Genomic DNA, 19,302 nt, shown 5'->3' on the forward strand with positions numbered 1-19,302 from the left:
GCATGACTTCCCAACTAGTTAAACTCAATCTACACTTATTTTGAAACCTACCTGGTAGAAATCCAGACTCATTACTAATGCCAAGTTCTGAGCCTCACCTGTTGCTCTTTCTCATCCCATCTCTTGCGTTCTCAAGACAGCCTCTAAGCACTCTCTAATCCCATCATAACACTTAAAGGAAATTAACACAGCTACTTGTCAGGAAAAGAATAAGAACCCCAGAATTGGAAATGAAAAAACAAAAATTTCTAACATCTCAAAGAGAAAAAATTTAATATTTATTCAGTACCTTCCCAGCATTGTGTAATGTGTTTTCAGCTTACCTTATTTAAATCTTCATAACAACCCTATAAGGGAAGTACAGGTCCATAATCCCTTATCCGAAATTCCGATATCCATAAAGCTCTGAAAACCGAAAGTTTTTGGTAACTTATTTGGAGGCAAACCTTACCTGACCTAAACTTATTTAACGGCAAAATTTGACTTCAACTAATGTAAAGCTATTCATAGTCTTTATTTATTCCACTTAGTATGAATATTCATATTTAACATTAAGGCATTTGAATATAGGTTGAGGGCCCCAAATCCTGCAGGGGTGTTACCCTTCTAAAATTCTGAGTTCCAAAACACATCTAGATCTAAGGATTTTGGATAAGGGACAGTGAACCTGTATCACCTTTGCCATTTTATAGATGAGGAAACAGAAGTTCTAAGAGGTAAGTAACTTGCCTAAGACCCACCTGTGAGATTTCCTGCAGGTAGAAGTGCTAGAAATCTGAATCTAGCCCTGTTTGACTTGAAAGCCTATGCTCTTTTCACATTATGCTTCCCCCGTGTACTTTGATAATTAACAGGTTAAAGAAAAACAAAACAAAACTATGTAATTCATATAAAACTCCAATTGGTAAACTTCCAAGCAAGGACAATAATCCTGGAAGTTTAAAAATATATATATTTTTTTATTTAGTTAATAGAACTTAAAAAAAAGAAGCACTATTCTGCAACTTTTTTTAAAATGCCAAACTGGTGGCCAATGTTTTAACACTTGCAGATCACAAGAAATGATCTGGAAACAATTACTTGGTCAAATGTTCAAAATAAATTAGATAGTACTGATAGTGACAATAAAAACTACCACCAACAAAACTTTCACCATCACTTACACAATTTTTAGAGTGCTTTCACGTACAATTTTTCATCCATAATACAGGAATTGCTGTGAAAACTGAATAACATAATATGTGTGAAAATGCTTTGCAGTTAAATGTTACATCATTTGAGCTTTAGTTAACTGAATTAGCCCACATCTTCCCAAATCAATAGGTTCTACAGAAAAACAAGATTATTTATAAAGTCAGCCTTGGGGTTTGAATTGCTCCTGGGCCCTGCACTTGAGGGAGAAGTTGAAGTAAGGCAAAGTGAGACCTCTAGGTCCAAGCCCAGCAACATACCATGGTGATGAAATACATTATTCCTCATTGAACTCACAGTGTTTGACCCTCCCCATTTCCTTGGTTTCCATCACACTCTATATTCCCTTCTTATCCTCTTACCCCTCTCACGTATTCATTGGCTTCTCTCTCTCCTCCTTCTGTGGATGGTCCTTAAGTCTCTGTTCTCTATGTGTACTTTCATACCATTTTCATGATTCAACACATACTTCCAGACTCCCTTCTTCACCTGCATCATTCCAGTTCTAAGAACCTAAGGAACAGCTCTATATTGCAACATACCCAAAATTATCTTCATCTCAATGCACAGACCACCATTCTGATGCTCTATTTCTATTAGTTGGTATTGCAATCTGTTTCCAAACCTCTAATTATCTTTTCACAGTTAAAGGGCAATTAATAAGTATTTCTGGGGAATTTATGACATGAAAGCCACTAACCCACAAGAATGTACTGAAACGAAAAAACAAAGATATAGTCATTTCCTCCAGAATCTTTCGGAAATATCTGGGAAAGATACACAAAGGAAAAATGAGCTAACCTTACAAGGAAGCACATAATAAATGCCAATCACATAATAAAGATAGCCACTGGAACAAGATTTGGAAGGGGAATATTACTGTACACTGGTGTGGTTAGAACAGACATAAACTAGAACTTGAAAGATGGATAGGATTTGGATGCAAAAGGAAAGATAAGTGTTTCAAGAGGAGCCAAAATTTAAATAACTGCTTGGTGATTCCATTTACACTCTAGGTACCTTACAGTAGTCAAATTTCATAGAGGCAGAAAGTAGAATGGTGGTTGCCAGGGCTGGGAGGAAAGGGGAATTGGGAGTTAGTGTTTCACTTAAAAATGGTTAAAACGGTAAATTTTAAATTATGCACATTTTACCATAATAAAAGAAAACTGACTGGAATGGCAAGTTTCCCTTAGTGATAAGGTCAAAGGGGTAGGTTCTGCTGTCTAGGGATATGCAAAATAAATCTCATTCTTCTGTCAAACGTCAGCCTTGGAATACTGCTACCTTACCCTACTCAGCTGTTTTCTTTTCTCCAGCTCAAATGTCCCCAGTAAAAATTTTACCTGTGCATTTTTCAGCACCTTGTTTCGAGATTGTTTTTCCTTTTCTTTTCCTTTTTGAGGGGGGATGGGGTCTCTACAACTCCTCTACAGGCTCCTTGAGGGCAGGGAGCATTTCTCACACTTATTTTATTTAAACTCCTTGGTGCTCAGCAAAGAGTCTGGTACAAATTAGGCTCAATAAATACCTGTGGATTGAATGAAAATACTGACATTAAGGGCTATTAATAATACAACCCATACGACCTCCATCACAGCCAAATCCTGGCAACGCTGGCTGACACTTTTCCGTAAAGCCTCCAAAGACTAGTAATAGAGCTTTATAAGCCTAAGATCATTTTTCCCAAGACTCCTGCACACAAGACAGGGTAACAGAAAAACAACACATATATTCGAGGTAATTACTTTTCTTAATCATCTTTTAAGACGGCCGACGAAAACCAAATGACAAGCCTCGTTGCTCAAGGAAGGAGAAGAGCAAAGAAAAAGCAGATTACGCGGTGATGGGCGCTCGAGTTTCCCCATCTCTCTGGAGAGATTCGAGCTCCAACGAGAAAGGCTGAGAGGCCACGGAAGGCCAGGCCAAAGCCTAGGTCCATCCTTCTCCAGGTCGGGAGAGTGGAAGTGCGAATGGTCCCGGAGCGACCTCAGAGGGCCGAGGGCGGCGCGAAAGGAGGCCCTCGGATGCTCCGGCCCGGTTCTGACAGGCCATCATCAGGGACAGTTCCCCTCCCCGCCCAAGTCGGCGCAGCCCGAAAGGAGGCGCGGCCCATCCTCAGCGCACCTTTTGCCTCTCCTTCCTCTGGCTCTCCGACTCCTCCAAGGGTGCTTCAAGCTCCATAATGTCCCCCCAGAGGAGTTTCCCAGGCATTACTCGCCGCCACCGCCGCCTCCCTCCGGGCGCAGCGGCCACAACCACCCACTGGCAGCGAAGGCGTGAAAGGAAGCGGGGGCAGGGCGGCCGCCGGCCAAGGCCGTGCGTCACTTCCGGGACACGCACCACAGGGCACGGGAAAGTAATCCCGGATACTCTCGGTTTAAACTCGTCCCTTGAGCCGTAACCCCCTAGCCAATGAGTGTGAGAGGTCTCCACTGACCCACCCTTGTTCTGAGGTGATTGGCTTCTAGGGTAATTCCCTGGCCAATGTCCATAAAGAACGCGCGCGCTGATTAGCATAAATGATTCGAATTCTCCTCCCCTCCCCCACCCCGAACGCATCTCCTCGGCACCACGAAACGTCTTCGGAGCTTCCCAGCGTGCACTACTGGGGCTGGGAAGGCCTTCGACAGTGGGGGAGAGGGGCCTGCCGGCGCTGCAGGCTGGCGTGTGGGCAGGCCCCGGCCGAGGCGGGTGGGGAGCGCCACGCACCGCCTTGCCATTCGCCGCCGGAAGCTGCGGCCCTCCGCCCCGCCCTCTGCGGAGGGAGGCGTTAACGTCCAACGGCTTAGCGCGAGGCCGGCGGCCGGCCGTTGGTGAAGAGGGGCTTCGTGGGGTCCGGACTGGGCCGGACGGACATCCGTCCCGTTAAGTCGTGAGGTTAGCCCTTGGTTCACTTTAGCCTTCCTCACGCCGTTTGACATAAGAGGAAACTAAACCAAGAAAGGAATTTGCTTAAGTCCGGTTAGTAACACAGTCAGGACCAGAGAATTTATGTCCTGAATCCAAGATCAGTGCTTTCTCTGCCAAACCAACCTGAAAGTTTTGAGTTGCGCAGAGCGTTTTGGGGGAGATGTTCCCATGAAGTATAGAATGAGTAGGAAAAACCTGAAGAAACCTAACAGTTTCTGTTAGAAAACAAGCCAAAGTGTCTTTGATTATTTATTTACAGTGAATAAAAGAGTTTAATTTTACTGATGCCCTTAAATCACAACCTTACACAACACTGACACCCTTTGACAATACAGAGGGTAACTTTTTATCCGTATACCTTTTCTTATAGTACCTGTGCTAGCTAGTTGGCTTTCTTTTCAGAGCCATTTCTTTTATCTCTTCATGACCTCTTGGATCCAACTACTCTACTGAGTGGAGAACAAGAAATCAAATTGAGATGCAAGTGCAAGTGCATCTCACAGACCACTTGACAATGTCTAGCACATCAGCTTTATAACCTGAGCATCAAACTTGCGTCTTAGCAAAATCACAAATTGCTACCTGTCACGGAGTTTGGGAATTGGTCCTGGATAGCTAGAACCACAAGTATTAAATCTGTGATTGCTTCAGCCCTTCTACATGATTAAACGTTGGCCTGATGTCAAGGGCTATATGTTTAAATGTAACCTTATGGATTCAGTACTATAAACACAAGAAATGTTCAGCTAATGATAGTGGGAAAATACATCTCTTTCCCTAGATTATGAGAATAACTAAGCATCTCTAGATCTGTGTTTCTCTAAATCCTTTTCTCTTACTCCCTAACACCACTCGCAATTCTACCACGGTAAAGTCTTTATAGCCCTGCAACAGGGTATGATGTGCACAAAAACATAGAGAAGATGTGACTAAGAATGCCACACATAAAATAGGGATTAAAAAAACAGATGTTAGTATCTTGTGGTTAAAGGTCAAAGATTGATTAAATAAAGTTGTAGACCCTCAGTACTCTTATTTTGGCATTGTATGTTAGAGGTCATAACAGCAGGTCTGAAAAAGGAAAGGACTAGACTGTTCAATTCTCCCTATTTAAGTGTGTTTTTCAGAATGACCTGTGTCTTGCAACACTCTGCAAACTGCCTTTCTAAGCCCTAAACTCACTGAAGCAAATCTCTGGCTGTTGTCTGTGTCAGGTGGAAAGGGCAAGTGTAAACTGATGCATCAGTAACTTGACCAAGGAGTGGCTTAGCTGAAAAAATTGGGGTACTGTACTATACATGTGTTCTCAATGGATATCATCATGCCTCAGTCAACTAGAAAACTTGGGAATGCGGATGCAAGAATGGAGAATTTTTCTCCCCATATTTGTTCCCTGTATAAATCTCAAGAGATTTGTGTCTGATGATGAGATTTGGGGGCAAGAAGAAATCATGCTATGCATGAATAACTAAAAGGCACAGTAATTCAAAATATAATCTTATTAGAACATTTTTATTTTTCAAATAATCTTACCAGAGTCACTTATGTAATTTCTTTTACAAAATTTAAGAGTTGGGTGCTTTACCTGCTACTCTTTGTTCCAAGGTTCTATAAAGATTCTCCTTGCTGGGCTGGCCCCATGGCTCACTCGGGAGAGTGCGGCGCTCCTAGCCCCGAGGCCGGGGATTCAGATCCTATATAGGGATGGCCGGTGCGCTCACAGGCTGAGCATGGTGTAGACCACACTTGCCAAGGGTTGCCGGTCAAAAGAAAAAAAGAAAAAAAGAAAAAGATTCTCCTTGCCTTTGGTCTTAGCTTATTAAACTTTGTGACCCTTAAGGTATGACATCAAGATGACCATTTCTAAACTTGCCTCTATTTTCAAAATCACACGGATAGATTTTTATTTTCACTCCACATTTAGAAAGTAAAAAAAGCCAACAAATAACAGCATTTTGCATCTGCACGTCAATCTTACATCACAAGAGGAATTGAACCATCATTTTTAAATGATAGGACATGGAAATAGGTTAAGGGGCAGTTATAAATTGATCAAGGGACACTGGGGGCAGAGAGTGAGTGCTGAGAGTACTAAGGAGAAGCAGAAATAGAGAATAGGAGGGAAGAAGATATTTCTCCCATTGCTAGCCATGTAACTTGGCCAACTCAACTCTAAAATCTGTTAGTAAAGTGAGGACAATGATGCGGATGGTACAGGAAATTGAATCAGCTGATATAAAATAAAGGTCCAGAGGTGCTTACATTAGCTTGAGGTTTTGACAGCATCAGAAAGGAGACATGACATCTTTGAACATATTTAGCACATACATATTTATGTACATATAAAGCTCCTACTTCCAATCTTCGGCTGTTCAGCTCAGTTGGTTAGAGCGCAGTGCTATAACACGGAGGTCAAGGGTTCAGATCTCCATATCGGCCAGCCCCCCCCCACACACACACGTAATAAAATAAAATGTTAAAGCTTCAGAAGGAAATCTCACTGTTTGTCAATTCCTTTTAGATGTTCTGAATCAAGTGGCAGGAGAGAGGGTTTCGGAGTCACAACAGCTAGCCCAGAAGAGGGCACCATTACCCAAGAAATTTGATACCTGATTCTCGTGTCTCTCTTCCCTATCCCCATTAAGCAAATAGCCAGTCTTCCTCCATTCCCCAAAAGCCTTCTCAAAACAGAGTGGTTCCCAGTATTTTCATTTCTATAGGCTCTTTCCACTGTTTTTCCTCATAGATCTGATATTTTGAAACATTCTGTCTGCTAGGTTGCATTTAGTAATAACTGACTCACGGTCATTCTTCTAACCTATGAATAACATACAAATGCCGTTCAACAGTGTAACACCAACAAACAGTAGTGTTGCATTACTGAGCTGATGTAATTTCAAACACAGGCAAAGAAACTTGGTGTTTTAGTTGGCAAGGAGTTAGGAAAAGGAAATGTATAACTTCTATTGGGATTTTTGAAATATTGAAAATAACTTGCAAAGAACCCAGCTACTCTCTGAGGATTTCTAGCAGTCTGAGATCCCAGATGATAGATATGACAAGTGCTATCTCAGATTATATGAGCATCTAGAATAAACCCATACTTTTTGCATATTTTATTCCTTTTAACGAAAAACTTGTTAGCTAAGGGCATAATACCTCCCCCAGGCATATCTAGATTTTGGTGGAAGATACTTCTATAATCTTTACACAAATGACCAAATCTATAAGAGAGGAATTCCAAACAACCTGACAAAAACAGGGGACCTGCATAGTGGGCCATGTATTTATCTACCAGGCAAGTCTTGTGACTGTATAAATATATTAAAATATACACCTATATATTTATAACAATATTAAGTATTGCCTACATTGGGCACTTTGATAGAATATCCCCAAATCTGACAACAATCCCGCAAGTAGATATCATTACTATCTCCCTTTTATAGATGAGAAAACAAATCAGAGAAGTTTGATAACTTGCTCCATCACACAGCTACCAAGGATTGCAATTGGGATTCAAACTTGGGTCTGACTCCTAAACTCAGGTCAAGCTGCCTCAAGAAAATAGCTTTCTGGGCCGGCCCCATGGCTCACTCAGGAGAGTGCGGTGCTGATAGCGCTGATGCCGCAGGTTCGGATCCTATATAGGGATGGCCAGTGTGCTCACTGGCTGAGTGTGGTGCAAACAACACCAAGCCAAGGGTTACAATCCCCTTATCTGTCGGGGGGTGGGGGGGGGGAAGAAAATAGCTTTCTCACTAGAGAATAGACTGCAATAGGGAAGCGAAATCAAAAATTAAGTTTCCACAAAAAAACATTATTAATGGAAAAAAAATGCAGATCACCTATTTAGAGATTAGTCTTGCAAACAACAGCACATATTCCCATTTTTAACATTTATGGTTACATGATTTTTTCAAGATAAAGGAAGTTAAGTTTATTGGTTTCATAATAGGTGTCATTTAATACATCTAATTAGAGAGTACCCTAATGCATTCAGTGGCAAAACTGGATGGATTTCACTGATACCTAGACATGGCTAGAGCCACAAAAGACTGGAGTCCTCACTCTACTAAGAAACTTGTGTCAGTCCAAAAATCTAAGATGAAAAACAGTTGTTGGTACTGCTTTTTTCAAGGGTTGGCAAGGATTGATGCAGAAATACAGAACTGGGAGCAATTTTCAAGAATCTTGCATGAGTTCACTATTTCACAAGATCCTCACTGAATCTTAAAAGGTAAAACCTTAGAGTTGGAAGCGTTCTTCAGAATCATCTAGTTTGGCCATCCTGTTAAGCTAAACACTGGAAATCCCTCTGCAACATACCAGTAAAGACATCACCAAGCTTGTGTTTGAATGCCCTAAATAACAGGAAATTCATTATTTTAACAAACCTACCTAATTCATCTTCAGATAGTTTTGTCTAATAGGAAGTTCCTCATATTGAGTTGAAATCTCTCTCCTAACTTCCATCCACTGGTGCTGATTCCATGCTGTAAGACCCCTTAAAGCAATGCTCCTGCCTCTACCTCTCCCACAAGTCTTTGCAAGATTACCGCTCTTGACACTTTGAGCAGGGTTTTGAATGTCTTTGTAACCACAGCTAATCTTGGAATGCCATGGTACGTTGGTCAGGGCCCACTGAAAACCACTAGTCGAGTGAATGGTCTGACCACAGCAAAACAGAGCAGTGACTCTGACCTCCCCTGCTCTGCCACGGGGCCTGCATGCAGCTTTCCACAGTGCTGAGCTTCACTCTGGCCTTCACTGTTATCAGGATGGTGAGAGTTGGAAAGAGGCACTCTACAATTTAAATCATCCTTGAGGTCTAAGGCTTTGAAAATCCTTAGAAACCTCTTAGAAAAAACATCCTCTCAACAATTAAGTCAGCACTGTCATCTACCCAATATGCTAAAATCAGTCTTGATTGCCTCATTTCCCCCAATCCCAAGAAAACTTACCATTCCGCCACTTGATTTGAAAAGGGCTGCCAAGGGCCGGCCCATGGCTCACTCGGGAGAATGTGGTGCTGATAACACCAAGGCCATGGGTTCGGATCCCATATAGGGATGGCTGGTTAGCTCACTTGGAGAGTGTGGTGCTGCTAACACCAAGGCCATGGGTTCGGATCCCTATATAGGGATGGCTGGTTAGCTCACTTGGAGAGCGTGCTGCTGACAACACCAAGTCAAGGGTTAAGATCCCCTTACCGTTCAACTTAAAAAAAAAAAAAAAAACTGCCAGAAAAAATTCTAGCAAAGTTATGCAGGTCTTGTGAGCAGAACTGGGTCAAAATGTAGATGAATTGCTGAACATCTATCAGCCATCTCCCATCTTTAATTCAGAACCTCCCTTTTACTCACAAGCCATTCGGCAAACATCCTCCTTCCCTTCTATTTCCACCTTCTATCTCCACCATCGAACTTCTTACTGTCATGCTGTAGAGAAATAGGGAGGAACCAGAGAAATACAGCCAAGTGTCTACTGCCACAGGAATTTTGGACGTAGTCAGTCACATTTGGATCCATTTGTTCTTGTTCACGCTGGTCAAATAGGAGACCCTGGACAGCAATGATTGGATGAAAGAAATTCTGCTACAAAGTAGCAAACACATAGATATAAATTCTTTCTGGTAATAATAAAAGACTTTAGGTACGAAGTATCTATGCGACCCTAAAACACTGTTTTCTGGATTTTGTGCTGAAATCTGGTGATAGCCACTTACCACAAGAATTAAGTAATGGTGTACATAAATTCACTACTGGGTAGTAAATTAGCATCCTATGTATTTGAGAAACTAATGAATGTCTGAAAATTCAAGTTAATTACATTTAATTGAAAGAGAACCAATGATTCTGTGTTTTTATTGCAAACAATCTATATAGTGCCAATAAATCATAGTAAAATAAGTTTTAAAAAGCTTTAAAATAGCAAAAAAAAGAAAAAGAAAAAAGCCAGTAATTAGAACAAAATATGTAATGAGGCTAATAGCACATATGCTTGGCTTTAGAGGATCCTTAAATACTCCATTGATTGAAAGATTCTATGGTTATGCTATACATTTTTATAGGAAAAAAAAAGTTTCCAAAAGAAAATCAAACGCTGGCTGGCAGGTTAGCTTAGTTGGTTAGAGAGCAGTGTCAGATACCCATACTGGCCAGCCACCAAAAAAAAAAAAAAAAAGAAAGAAAGAAAATTAAACATTGATGACTGGAGTTAGTTGTAGTAAGGAAGCAGATGTGAGTGTTTGACTGTTCTTTGTGCCTTCAAAGTTCTGCAGAAAATTCTGTCTTCTTTTTAGTCCTTCCAAAATGACTGAATTATTAGATGCCAGACTCTGTGTCCTAAGGATATTAAAAATAACAGAATTATTGTTTTCAAAAGGGACCTGGATTTCTAATCAAGGCATTATACTTTGATTTGTTACTCTGAAGCATTTCTTAACACTAAGGTACACTTATAAAATACATTCACCTTTAAAAATCAAAGTGCTCTTCACATTTTAGAGGTTTCACAATACAGCATCTCAATTATTTGACGGCTGCTTTCAGAGAAGTTCATATTTTCTGAACATCTGTCCTTAAATCTAATATCAGGTATATTCTAGTCAGAAGCTATAAATTCCCTGAAAAACTCTTCTATACATCTGAAGTGGTCAATATCTTCCTGTGTAATTTATTACTTTTATGAAAAGTCATATGGAAGGAAAAAGCCAACTATTTTTCTTATGGACAATGTTATTATCTTAGGAGCTGTAAGCTATGTTAGTCCTTAATCTAACCATCTGCCTTGCTTCAGTCAAGTCATATTACTGTTTGGTTATTTTTGCTTTTGACATTCCCCTTTTCCCACCTTGTTCCTCTCCATCCATTGTCCATTACATTAGGATATATATCAAAAATCTGTCCTCAGTAAGTCTTCCCCCACACAGCCCATCTTTATCCCACATTTCTTTGACAATTATGAAGAGTTTTACACTTTGTTCTTGAGTTCAACTTGTCTGTGTTTATTGCTTGATGGTCTCTTCAAATGAGTTGTAAGCTTCCTGTAGGTAGCAGCAATGTCTTGTTCATCTCCGTCCCCCTAAGCCTTATAACAATTATGGCACATAGGTGATATTCAAATGTTATTTCCCTCCCCTTTCCTCTTTAATGATTATAGATAGTTATAAGCCTTTCAAGAAAACCATATAATAAGCAATTAAGTTTCTCAAGATTTTGCAAATTAAGTCTCAATTGCATGTCAAAGAGTAATTTTCCTAATCTGTTTTTTGTTTTTGCCAAAAAGGAAGGGAACCCATGGTTTATTGGTTTATGCCGCAATTGTTTAGTTTTGGAGACAACATGTTTTGGTTCTCTTAAAGACTTGCCAATTAGCTCAATCGGTTAGAGCATGATGCTGATAACACCAAGCCAGTTAACTCAATTGGTTAGAACATGGTACTGATAACACCAACGTCAGGGGTTCAGATCCCTGACTAGCGAGCCACAAAAATAAATTAATTTTTTTTAAGAAAAAAGCAAATAAGAGGACTGGCCCGTGGCTCACTTGGGAGAGTGTGGTGCTGATAATACCAAGGCCATGGGTTCAGATCCCTATATAGGGATGGCCGGTTAGCTCACTTGGGAGAGCATGGTGCTGACAACACCAAGCCAAGGGTTAAGATCCCTTTACTGGTCATTAAAAAAAAAAAAAAGCGGGCCGAGCCCGTGGCGCACTTGGTAGAGTGCTGCGCTGGGAGCGCGGCAACGCTCCCGCCGCGGGTTCGGATCCTATATAGGACTGACCAGTGCACTCACTGGCTGAGTGCCGGTCACGAAAAAACGACAAAAAAAAAAAAAATTAATTAAATAAATTTAAAAAAAAAAAAAAAAAGCAAATAAGACTAATAGGAATCAAACTATTATTGTAAGCAGAAAAGATCTAGTTCCGCCAATAAAGAAGTAATGATATGTTTAAAAGATGTAGACTTCTAGAAATTTAGCCTGGGTAAATAGTCAGAAATAGCCACAAACACTTACAGGAGGAGTCTTCAAAAAGTTCGTGGAAAATGCATATTATTAAAAAAACATGAACATTTTTTTGCACCAAAGTAATAAACTCATATTAACTTGTCATAACATGCCTGAACAGGATCTAGCTTGAGGCACTAAGAAGGATAAGACATCAATTTGAAAAGAGCCCCTATCAGAGCAACAAAAATTCTGCTACAATTGAAGCAAGAAGAAACATCAAATTTATGGTGACGCTTGGATGGAAGAATGGTGAAATCACTGATACTTTACAAGAAGTTTATGGGGAGAATGCCCCAAGGAAATCAGCAGTTTAAAAATGGGTAACTTGTTTTAAGAAGGGATAGGACAATGCTGAAGATGAAGCCACAGCAGCAGACCAGCCACATCAATTTGCACGTAAAAAATCCTGTTCACGCTCTAATTGAAGAGGACTGACAATTACCAGCAGAAACAGTACCAAACAGCACAGACATCTCAATTAGCAACTTACACCATTCTGACTGAAAAATTACAGCTGAGCAAACTTTCTGCTTGATGGGTGCCAAAACTGCTATGCCCAGACCAGCTGCAGACATGAGCCAAGCTTTCAATGGAAACTTCATTTTTTAAAAAAAGATGACCAGTAAGGGGATCTTAACCCTTCGCTTGGTGTTGTCAGCACCACGCTCTCCCAGGGGAGCTAACCAGCCATCCCTATATAGGGATCTGAACCCATGGCCTTGGTGTTATCAGCACCACACTCTCCCAAGTGAGCCACAGGCCTGCCCCTTCAATGGAAACTTTAAACAAGTGGGATCAAGATCTTGAAGCTTTCCGTCAAAGAACTGTAACAGGAAATGAAACATGGATTTACCAGTATGATCCCCAAAACAAAGCATAATCAAAGCAATGGCTACCAAGAGGTGGAAGTGGTCCAGTCAAAGCAAAAGTGGACAGATCAAGAGCAAAGATCATGGCAACAGTTTTTTGGCATATCCAAGGAATTTTGCTTGTTGACTTTCTGGATGGACAAAGAACAGTAAAATCTGCTTACTATGAGTGTTTTCAGAAAGTTAGCCAAGCTTTAGCAGAAAAATGCCCAGAAAAACTTCTCCAGCATCTTCTTTTCTACCATGACAATGCTCCCGTTCATTCCTTTCATCAAACAAGGACAATTTTGCAAGAGTTTTGATGGGAAATCATTAGGCATCCACCTTACAATCCTGATTTGGATCCTTTTGATGTCTGTTTGTTTCCTAATCTTAAAAAAATCTTTAAACGGCACACATTTTTCTTGAGTTAATAATGTAAAAATGACTGCACTGACATGGTTACATTCCCAGGATTCCTTAGTGATGGCTGGTATCATTGCTTATAAAAGTGTCTTTTTTATTGTTGTTGTTGTTGTTTTTAAGTTTATTTATTAATATTATTTTTTACATTCTAAGATGTTATGAAGCAGTTGCAGGGGAGAGAGGTGGGGAATGGGAAGGAAATAGGCTAGTAGAAAGAGGAAGGAGGAAGTGAGTTGAGGCCATGGCACCCCCTCATTCCTGCAGGAGAGACCAGGGGGCTTCCATTGGTGGCTTGGTCATTGCTGGGCTGGATGTAGATGTCAGAGGGGTGTGGCTGAAGCCCTCGGCCCCCCACCACCCCAGCTCAGGAGACCAGAGGCTTTCAGTGGTGGCTTGGTGGTCATTGCTGGGCTGGTTGCAGATGTCAGGGGTGTGTGGCCAAAGCCTTTGATCCCCCCACTGCCCCGGCTCAAGAGCCTGGGGCATTTCCTACAGTGGCTAAGTTGTCATCTCTGGGCTGGTTACAGGTGTTGGGGGGTGTGGCTGAGGTCCTCGGTCCCCCATCTCCCACACTCGGGAGCCCAAGGTGCTTCCGTGGTCATCACTGGGCTGGCTGTGGGGGTGTCAGGGTGCATGGCTCAGGCCCCCAGCCCTCCCCCTTCCCTGGCTTGGGAACCCAGGGGGCTTCTGGTCCTTCTAGGTGTTATAGGTGTTCTTTGGTGATGTGAGACCTTTACTAGTTAATATCAAACTTTGTCTCTGATCTGTTGGTATTTTGTTTTTTCTTTCAGTTCTGTGCTGGATTATTTGCTGTTCCCACCAATTAAATTCTGCACTGGAACTAATTTGTTGTCCTTTGCTTACTTCTAAAATGGGGAAACTTCCTGTGGGAACCAGCACTTGAGCCCTGTGGTTGAGCTAAATTGCTGCTTTGCTGCTGATTCACTGGGGAAGGCTTTTTGTGCAGCTCAGGTTTTAATGGTTGACCTTGTATGTACTTCCTGGTCTCGTGAGTTCTGGTGCACCTGGGTTGTGTGGTAACTCTGGTCTGGGCCTGAGACTTTTCAGCAAACTGCACCCCCTGCAGATCTGTATTTCTGACCAGTCTCCTCTGGGTGGGCCTGCGCTGACTGGGGGGCAGATCAGCTGTCCTTGCTGTGCCCCAGTGTTCCGCCAGTGGGCCCATCTCCCCCACTGCCTGTACTCCAAACACTTCCCATGGGGCAGGCTGTGCTCCAGTCACCTGCGATGACTCACTTTACTCTGAGTGGCTCTTTTCTTCAGTTGTTGTGGTGCCTCATTCCTGTGTGGATCCAGGGGAACTCTGTTAGTGTTCTTGCTGGCCTGAGGGCCACTAGGGCCCTCTTCTCCCCTGCTGCCTCCAAGCAACTTCACCTGAAGGGCACAGCTACAGCTTTTGATAACTCTTGCTCTCACCAGCTCCAGCCTTGAAGCGGCTGAGATTTGAAATGATGGGAGCAATTCTTCCTTTCTCTCCTCATGGCTTCTCTGCCTTCATGAACTCCGGACATCTCTCCTCCTTCGGCCCCAGCTTGGCCGTTGTTGCTTTCTAATAGTTGTAAATTGGCTGCTTTGTGGGAGAGAGTGACGATGGCAACCGTTTATTCTGCCATCTTGACTGGAAGCCTTATTTTTCTTTTTATAAAAGTGTCTTGAATTTGATGGAGCTTATGTTGAGAAATAGAGTTTATATTTTTTATCTTTTAATTCCATTTTCCCACAAACTTTTTGAAGTCTCCTCATATATAAAAATAATTCACTGCACATTAATAGCTAATAATTGGCAACAATCTAGATGTCAAAGGAAGGAAAATAATGGTTATATAAATAATACAGTCCACATAATGAAATACTAAGCAGCTATGAAAAAGAACAAGCTAGATATACATGTATTTATTACAGGATATCCATCATAAATTTGGTGAAGAAAGCCATGGCTGTGTAGGATTTGTGGTTAAAAAATACTTAATCTATAAATATACAGAATATGGAAAAAAATCTGATAGAATATATACAAAACCATTAACGATGTTTTGGTCACCTACATGGAATGGGAACGGAAACTGTTAGGGAATGAAGACTTCCAATTTTACTTTTTATATTTCTGTATTACTTTAATTTTCACAAAGTAATTTTATATAGTAAAAAAACTAATAAAGATAACACCAAAGTTTTAGGATGACCACTTAGAAAAATATTTAATAACATGGTGGAGGGATGGAGAATGTTCATGATATACTATTAATTGAAAAAAGCAAGTCTGGCCTATTAGCTCAGTTGGTTAGAGCGTGGTGTTATAACAGGAAAGTCCAGGATTTGGATCCCTGTACCCACCAGCCGTCAAAAAGAAAAAGGCAACACGCAAAATAGTTAACTCAATATAAGCCAACAGACAGAATATATAAATCTCTATGTTAGGGCCGAAGAGTTAGAGAAATACACCAAATATAAAATGATCTTTTAAAAATGTCTAGGTGGTAGAATGACTTATGGGTGTTCTTAAAAATACTTTTTAGTACTTCTTAAATGTTCTATTATGACCACATTACTTTTATAATCTGAACAATGTCATTTAAACAAATAGGAATGGAAAATATTAGTGGAAAGTAGCCACATCCCTTTCTCAACTCATGTAGACCTGGGAATATAAGTGAAAACTTCTAACCATTCAGCAAGTTCTTGGTTTATAACAGTTCCTTTCTATTTTCAGAAATAATTCAAGATTCATTAATATTAAAACAATCAAATTTGGGTTTTGGGGGGTTTTTTGTTTGTTTATTTTGTTTTTTAACTTCTCAATATACACTGTAGTTGATTTTTGTGACTCTTTACCCATTCCTCTTCCCCCAAAACAATCAAATTTGGTTCACATCATAAACTCTATTCTATTCTAAAGAGATTTCACTGTAATTTTATACAATGTATTCAGTAAAGGCTGGCAGAATTATAACATTATAAAACTTTATTATTGGACTGACCTGTTAGCTCAGTTGGTTACAGTGTGGTGTTGAAAACACCAAGGTCCAGGGTTCGATCCCTGTACCAGCCAGCCACCAAACAACAACAACGAAAAAACATTTATTATGTGTCTCACTAGGTAATTCAATATGCCCTGGATTTTAATAATTCCTGTGGGATAGTGGCTAATCAAACACTTTTTTGTTTACTTACCGTGGAGAATCTATTCCACTATCTCCTGCCATGCTATGATTTTCTGTTCCTTCCAACTGACTGTGTTCATGTTTGATATCCTGAGCCAACAATGGCATATGTGAAGTGTTGAAAAGTTCTAACTTTTGGGTCAAGTGTTTTCTCATTTCCTGATTCTGAGGACTCTGATGCCAGCCAGCTGGTTTCTTTCCTGTGTCACCAACAGAGTCTCGTACGGTTTCAGCCTCAGAATTGGCTTTCTTCGTGTTACAGTAATCAAACATACTTCCATCAGCATGTGATGAGACCTGCACACATTTAGCAACGCTTAGTTTCTTTTCAAAGTCAAAAACAAACTGGGTCCCTGAGTTTAGGCCTTGGCTTTCAGCAGAGAGATCAAGCTGTTGATTTTCACCTGGGCTAGTGAGCAGCCCAGTGGGTCTGTAACATTCATTTCTTTCAAGCACCTGAGGCTCAAACTTATCCATTTTGCTATGGTACTCAGTCTGAGATCTCTCAGTCACTTTTTGTCTTCTTAAATGATTCCACTTGCTTCCACCTGTGAGGGAATACTGATTGGGGCCAGGCAGCATTTGGCATAAGTCCTCATTCTCAGAAAAGTCATCCTCTTCTAGATATAATGAACTGCAGGCACCTTCATCATCTTCCACTTCATTCTCATACAAGGCCTGGTCATTATCAGAAAGCCCTTCATTTTCTAGACTCACAGTCTGTGCATCCTGAACAAATGCTTTTGTCATTTGCTCTTCTGAGTCTCTGTCTTGTCTCTCAGATTGTCTCAAATGGTTTGCACCAACTGGGTAATCCAAAAGGCCAAGATTTTGAAACTGGTGTACTGTTTTGTCAACTAATGCACAAGCAGAGGATGTTTGGTCTAAATAAGAGAAACCTTGTGATGGCAGGATATGCTGTGTTTCTTTGGTCTCCTCTAACTTGTCAAAGTGAGAATGACTTTTCCACAAGACTTCAGGGATTACCTCATTTTCTCCACTACACACATCATATCTCAACGTGATTTCCCTAAAGGAATAGCACTTACTGTCATCTTGCAAAATGCTACATTGGGGGTAATCTAAGAGGTGATCCTTGAAGTCCTGACTAATAGGTCTGACAGAGTTATTCATATAAATGGATTCTGCTTTCAGTTTATCATTACCTTGTTCAGCACATTGCTGTTTGGCTTCACTATCAAAGATTCTTGAGGAATCCAAAGACCTTGACCTTTGGAAAGACTTTTCCTTTGGTCCAATCTGACTGGGTTTCAGGTCAGTGGTCTTCTGAATTTTGTGCTCTTTAGTTATCAGGCTCCCTCGGTAAGACAAACCCTGGAAAGGATTACTGATTCGCTTTTTGTAAAGCAAATGGGGGCCTAGCACTGTTGGATTCTCACCAAGTGGTGTCTGAGCTACTGCGTCATTTGGGCTTTTAATTCTGGAGGTGGGCTGTGTGGCATGGAGCTTAGGGCATTTCTCCAGTCTCATGCTTCCTGGCTGATGCTCACTTCCCTGACTCCTGGCTTTGTGTCTATCCCTATGTGAATGGCCCTGCCTTCGAGGCTTTGCAGACCGACCCTGTCTTTTCTTAACTCTCTCTTTTGAAGGATATTTATGCCTCGCTGTAAGCATATCAGTGGAAGTGCCCTGGCTATTATAATTTTTCTGCTCTTCATGTATTTGCATTAGGACAGTGTGTTTGATTAGGTTGTCAACAGTCAGAACAGGGTTAATTCGTTTGATTATCTCATGTTCAACATCTCGAGGGATATTGTCCAAGTTATCTTCATCTCGGACAGGCCATTCTTCAGGTGGGAATTGAGCAGAGAAACTTCTATGCTCTGTTTTGGGCTTCTCCTTCCTGGATAGGCTGCGCCACAAGAGACTAAAACCAAACTTCTTGCCCTTTTCTCTGTCTCTTGTGTATGGTAGTTTGGTGCTCTCACAGACATGATTCTCCTCAGACACTGAAACTACCCGATTCTGTACCCAAGGTTTGCATTCCCCAAGACCTTTCTGGTCTTTTCTAGTCACTTCTGCAGCAGTTGGTGGTTCCTGCACATCCTGAATGCACACGTCAGGGACACATCGGCAAGACTGGCAATGGGAGATGGGGTCAGCATTCCCTGGGGCTGACTCTGCACAGCTCTCCATGCTCACCAGATACGTCATTCGTTGACTTTCCTCTGATAGGAGGACTCTCTTACTTTCCTGGGTGGTTGTATTTGTGATGAAATACGTCTGAGGAGTTACTATGAAGTACCCTTCTCCAGTGTGATAAATCTTCCTTTCTTTAATCAGAGTTCCCAGAGTGGTATAGAGAATCTCTTGGGTTGGAACTGCAATACCTGAAACAAACAAGAATGTTTTACACTGATAGATTTTGAAGAAAAAACATTTTAATGAGTGAAATCAATGACTCAGGAATGACCACACATTTACTCGATGAACCCAGGGCTAACTATAACACAATTAACACAATTAAAATGCCAAAGAAGCATAAATAATATTCATAAATTAATTAAATAATAGGAATGTTATTTGGTCCACAAAAAAAATATGGCTAGGTTAATGGTTAAATAGAGAAAAAAATCTGAATTCATTCAAATACAAACCCATTATAAATTTAAACTTTGACTGAGGAAAGCATTCTTGATAAACAAACATGGGAGTTTTTGAAATCCACAGTCTCATATCTTAAATTTTCATAAGAATCCATAA

General features: G+C 40.9%; 2 protein-coding genes across 3 annotated transcripts in view; both read right to left on the reverse strand.

The window, feature by feature from the left end:
• Positions 1–3,485, reverse strand: part of DDX50 (DExD-box helicase 50) — a 31,217-nt gene extending 27,732 nt beyond the window's left edge. Inside the window, exon 1 of the mRNA XM_063101702.1 lies at positions 3,319–3,485. Coding sequence (XP_062957772.1) covers positions 3,319–3,405 — 87 coding nt within the window. The 5' untranslated portion in view covers positions 3,406–3,485. The remainder of the gene's footprint in view (positions 1–3,318) is intronic.
• A 6,818-nt stretch (positions 3,486–10,303) lies between these two features.
• STOX1 (storkhead box 1) overlaps positions 10,304–19,302 on the reverse strand; it is a 63,027-nt gene continuing 54,028 nt past the window's right edge. Inside the window, exons 3-4 of one of the 2 annotated variants that reach the window (XM_063103518.1) lie at positions 16,589–18,929; positions 10,304–10,451 (exon numbers count right to left, since the gene is read on the reverse strand). In XM_063103518.1, coding sequence (XP_062959588.1) covers positions 10,304–10,451; positions 16,589–18,929 — 2,489 coding nt within the window. The remainder of the gene's footprint in view (positions 10,452–16,588; positions 18,930–19,302) is intronic. The other variant, XM_063103519.1, reaches the window with a different exon arrangement.

This window comes from Cynocephalus volans, chromosome 7 (assembly GCF_027409185.1).
Source record: "Cynocephalus volans isolate mCynVol1 chromosome 7, mCynVol1.pri, whole genome shotgun sequence".
NCBI lineage: Eukaryota > Metazoa > Chordata > Mammalia > Dermoptera > Cynocephalidae > Cynocephalus > Cynocephalus volans.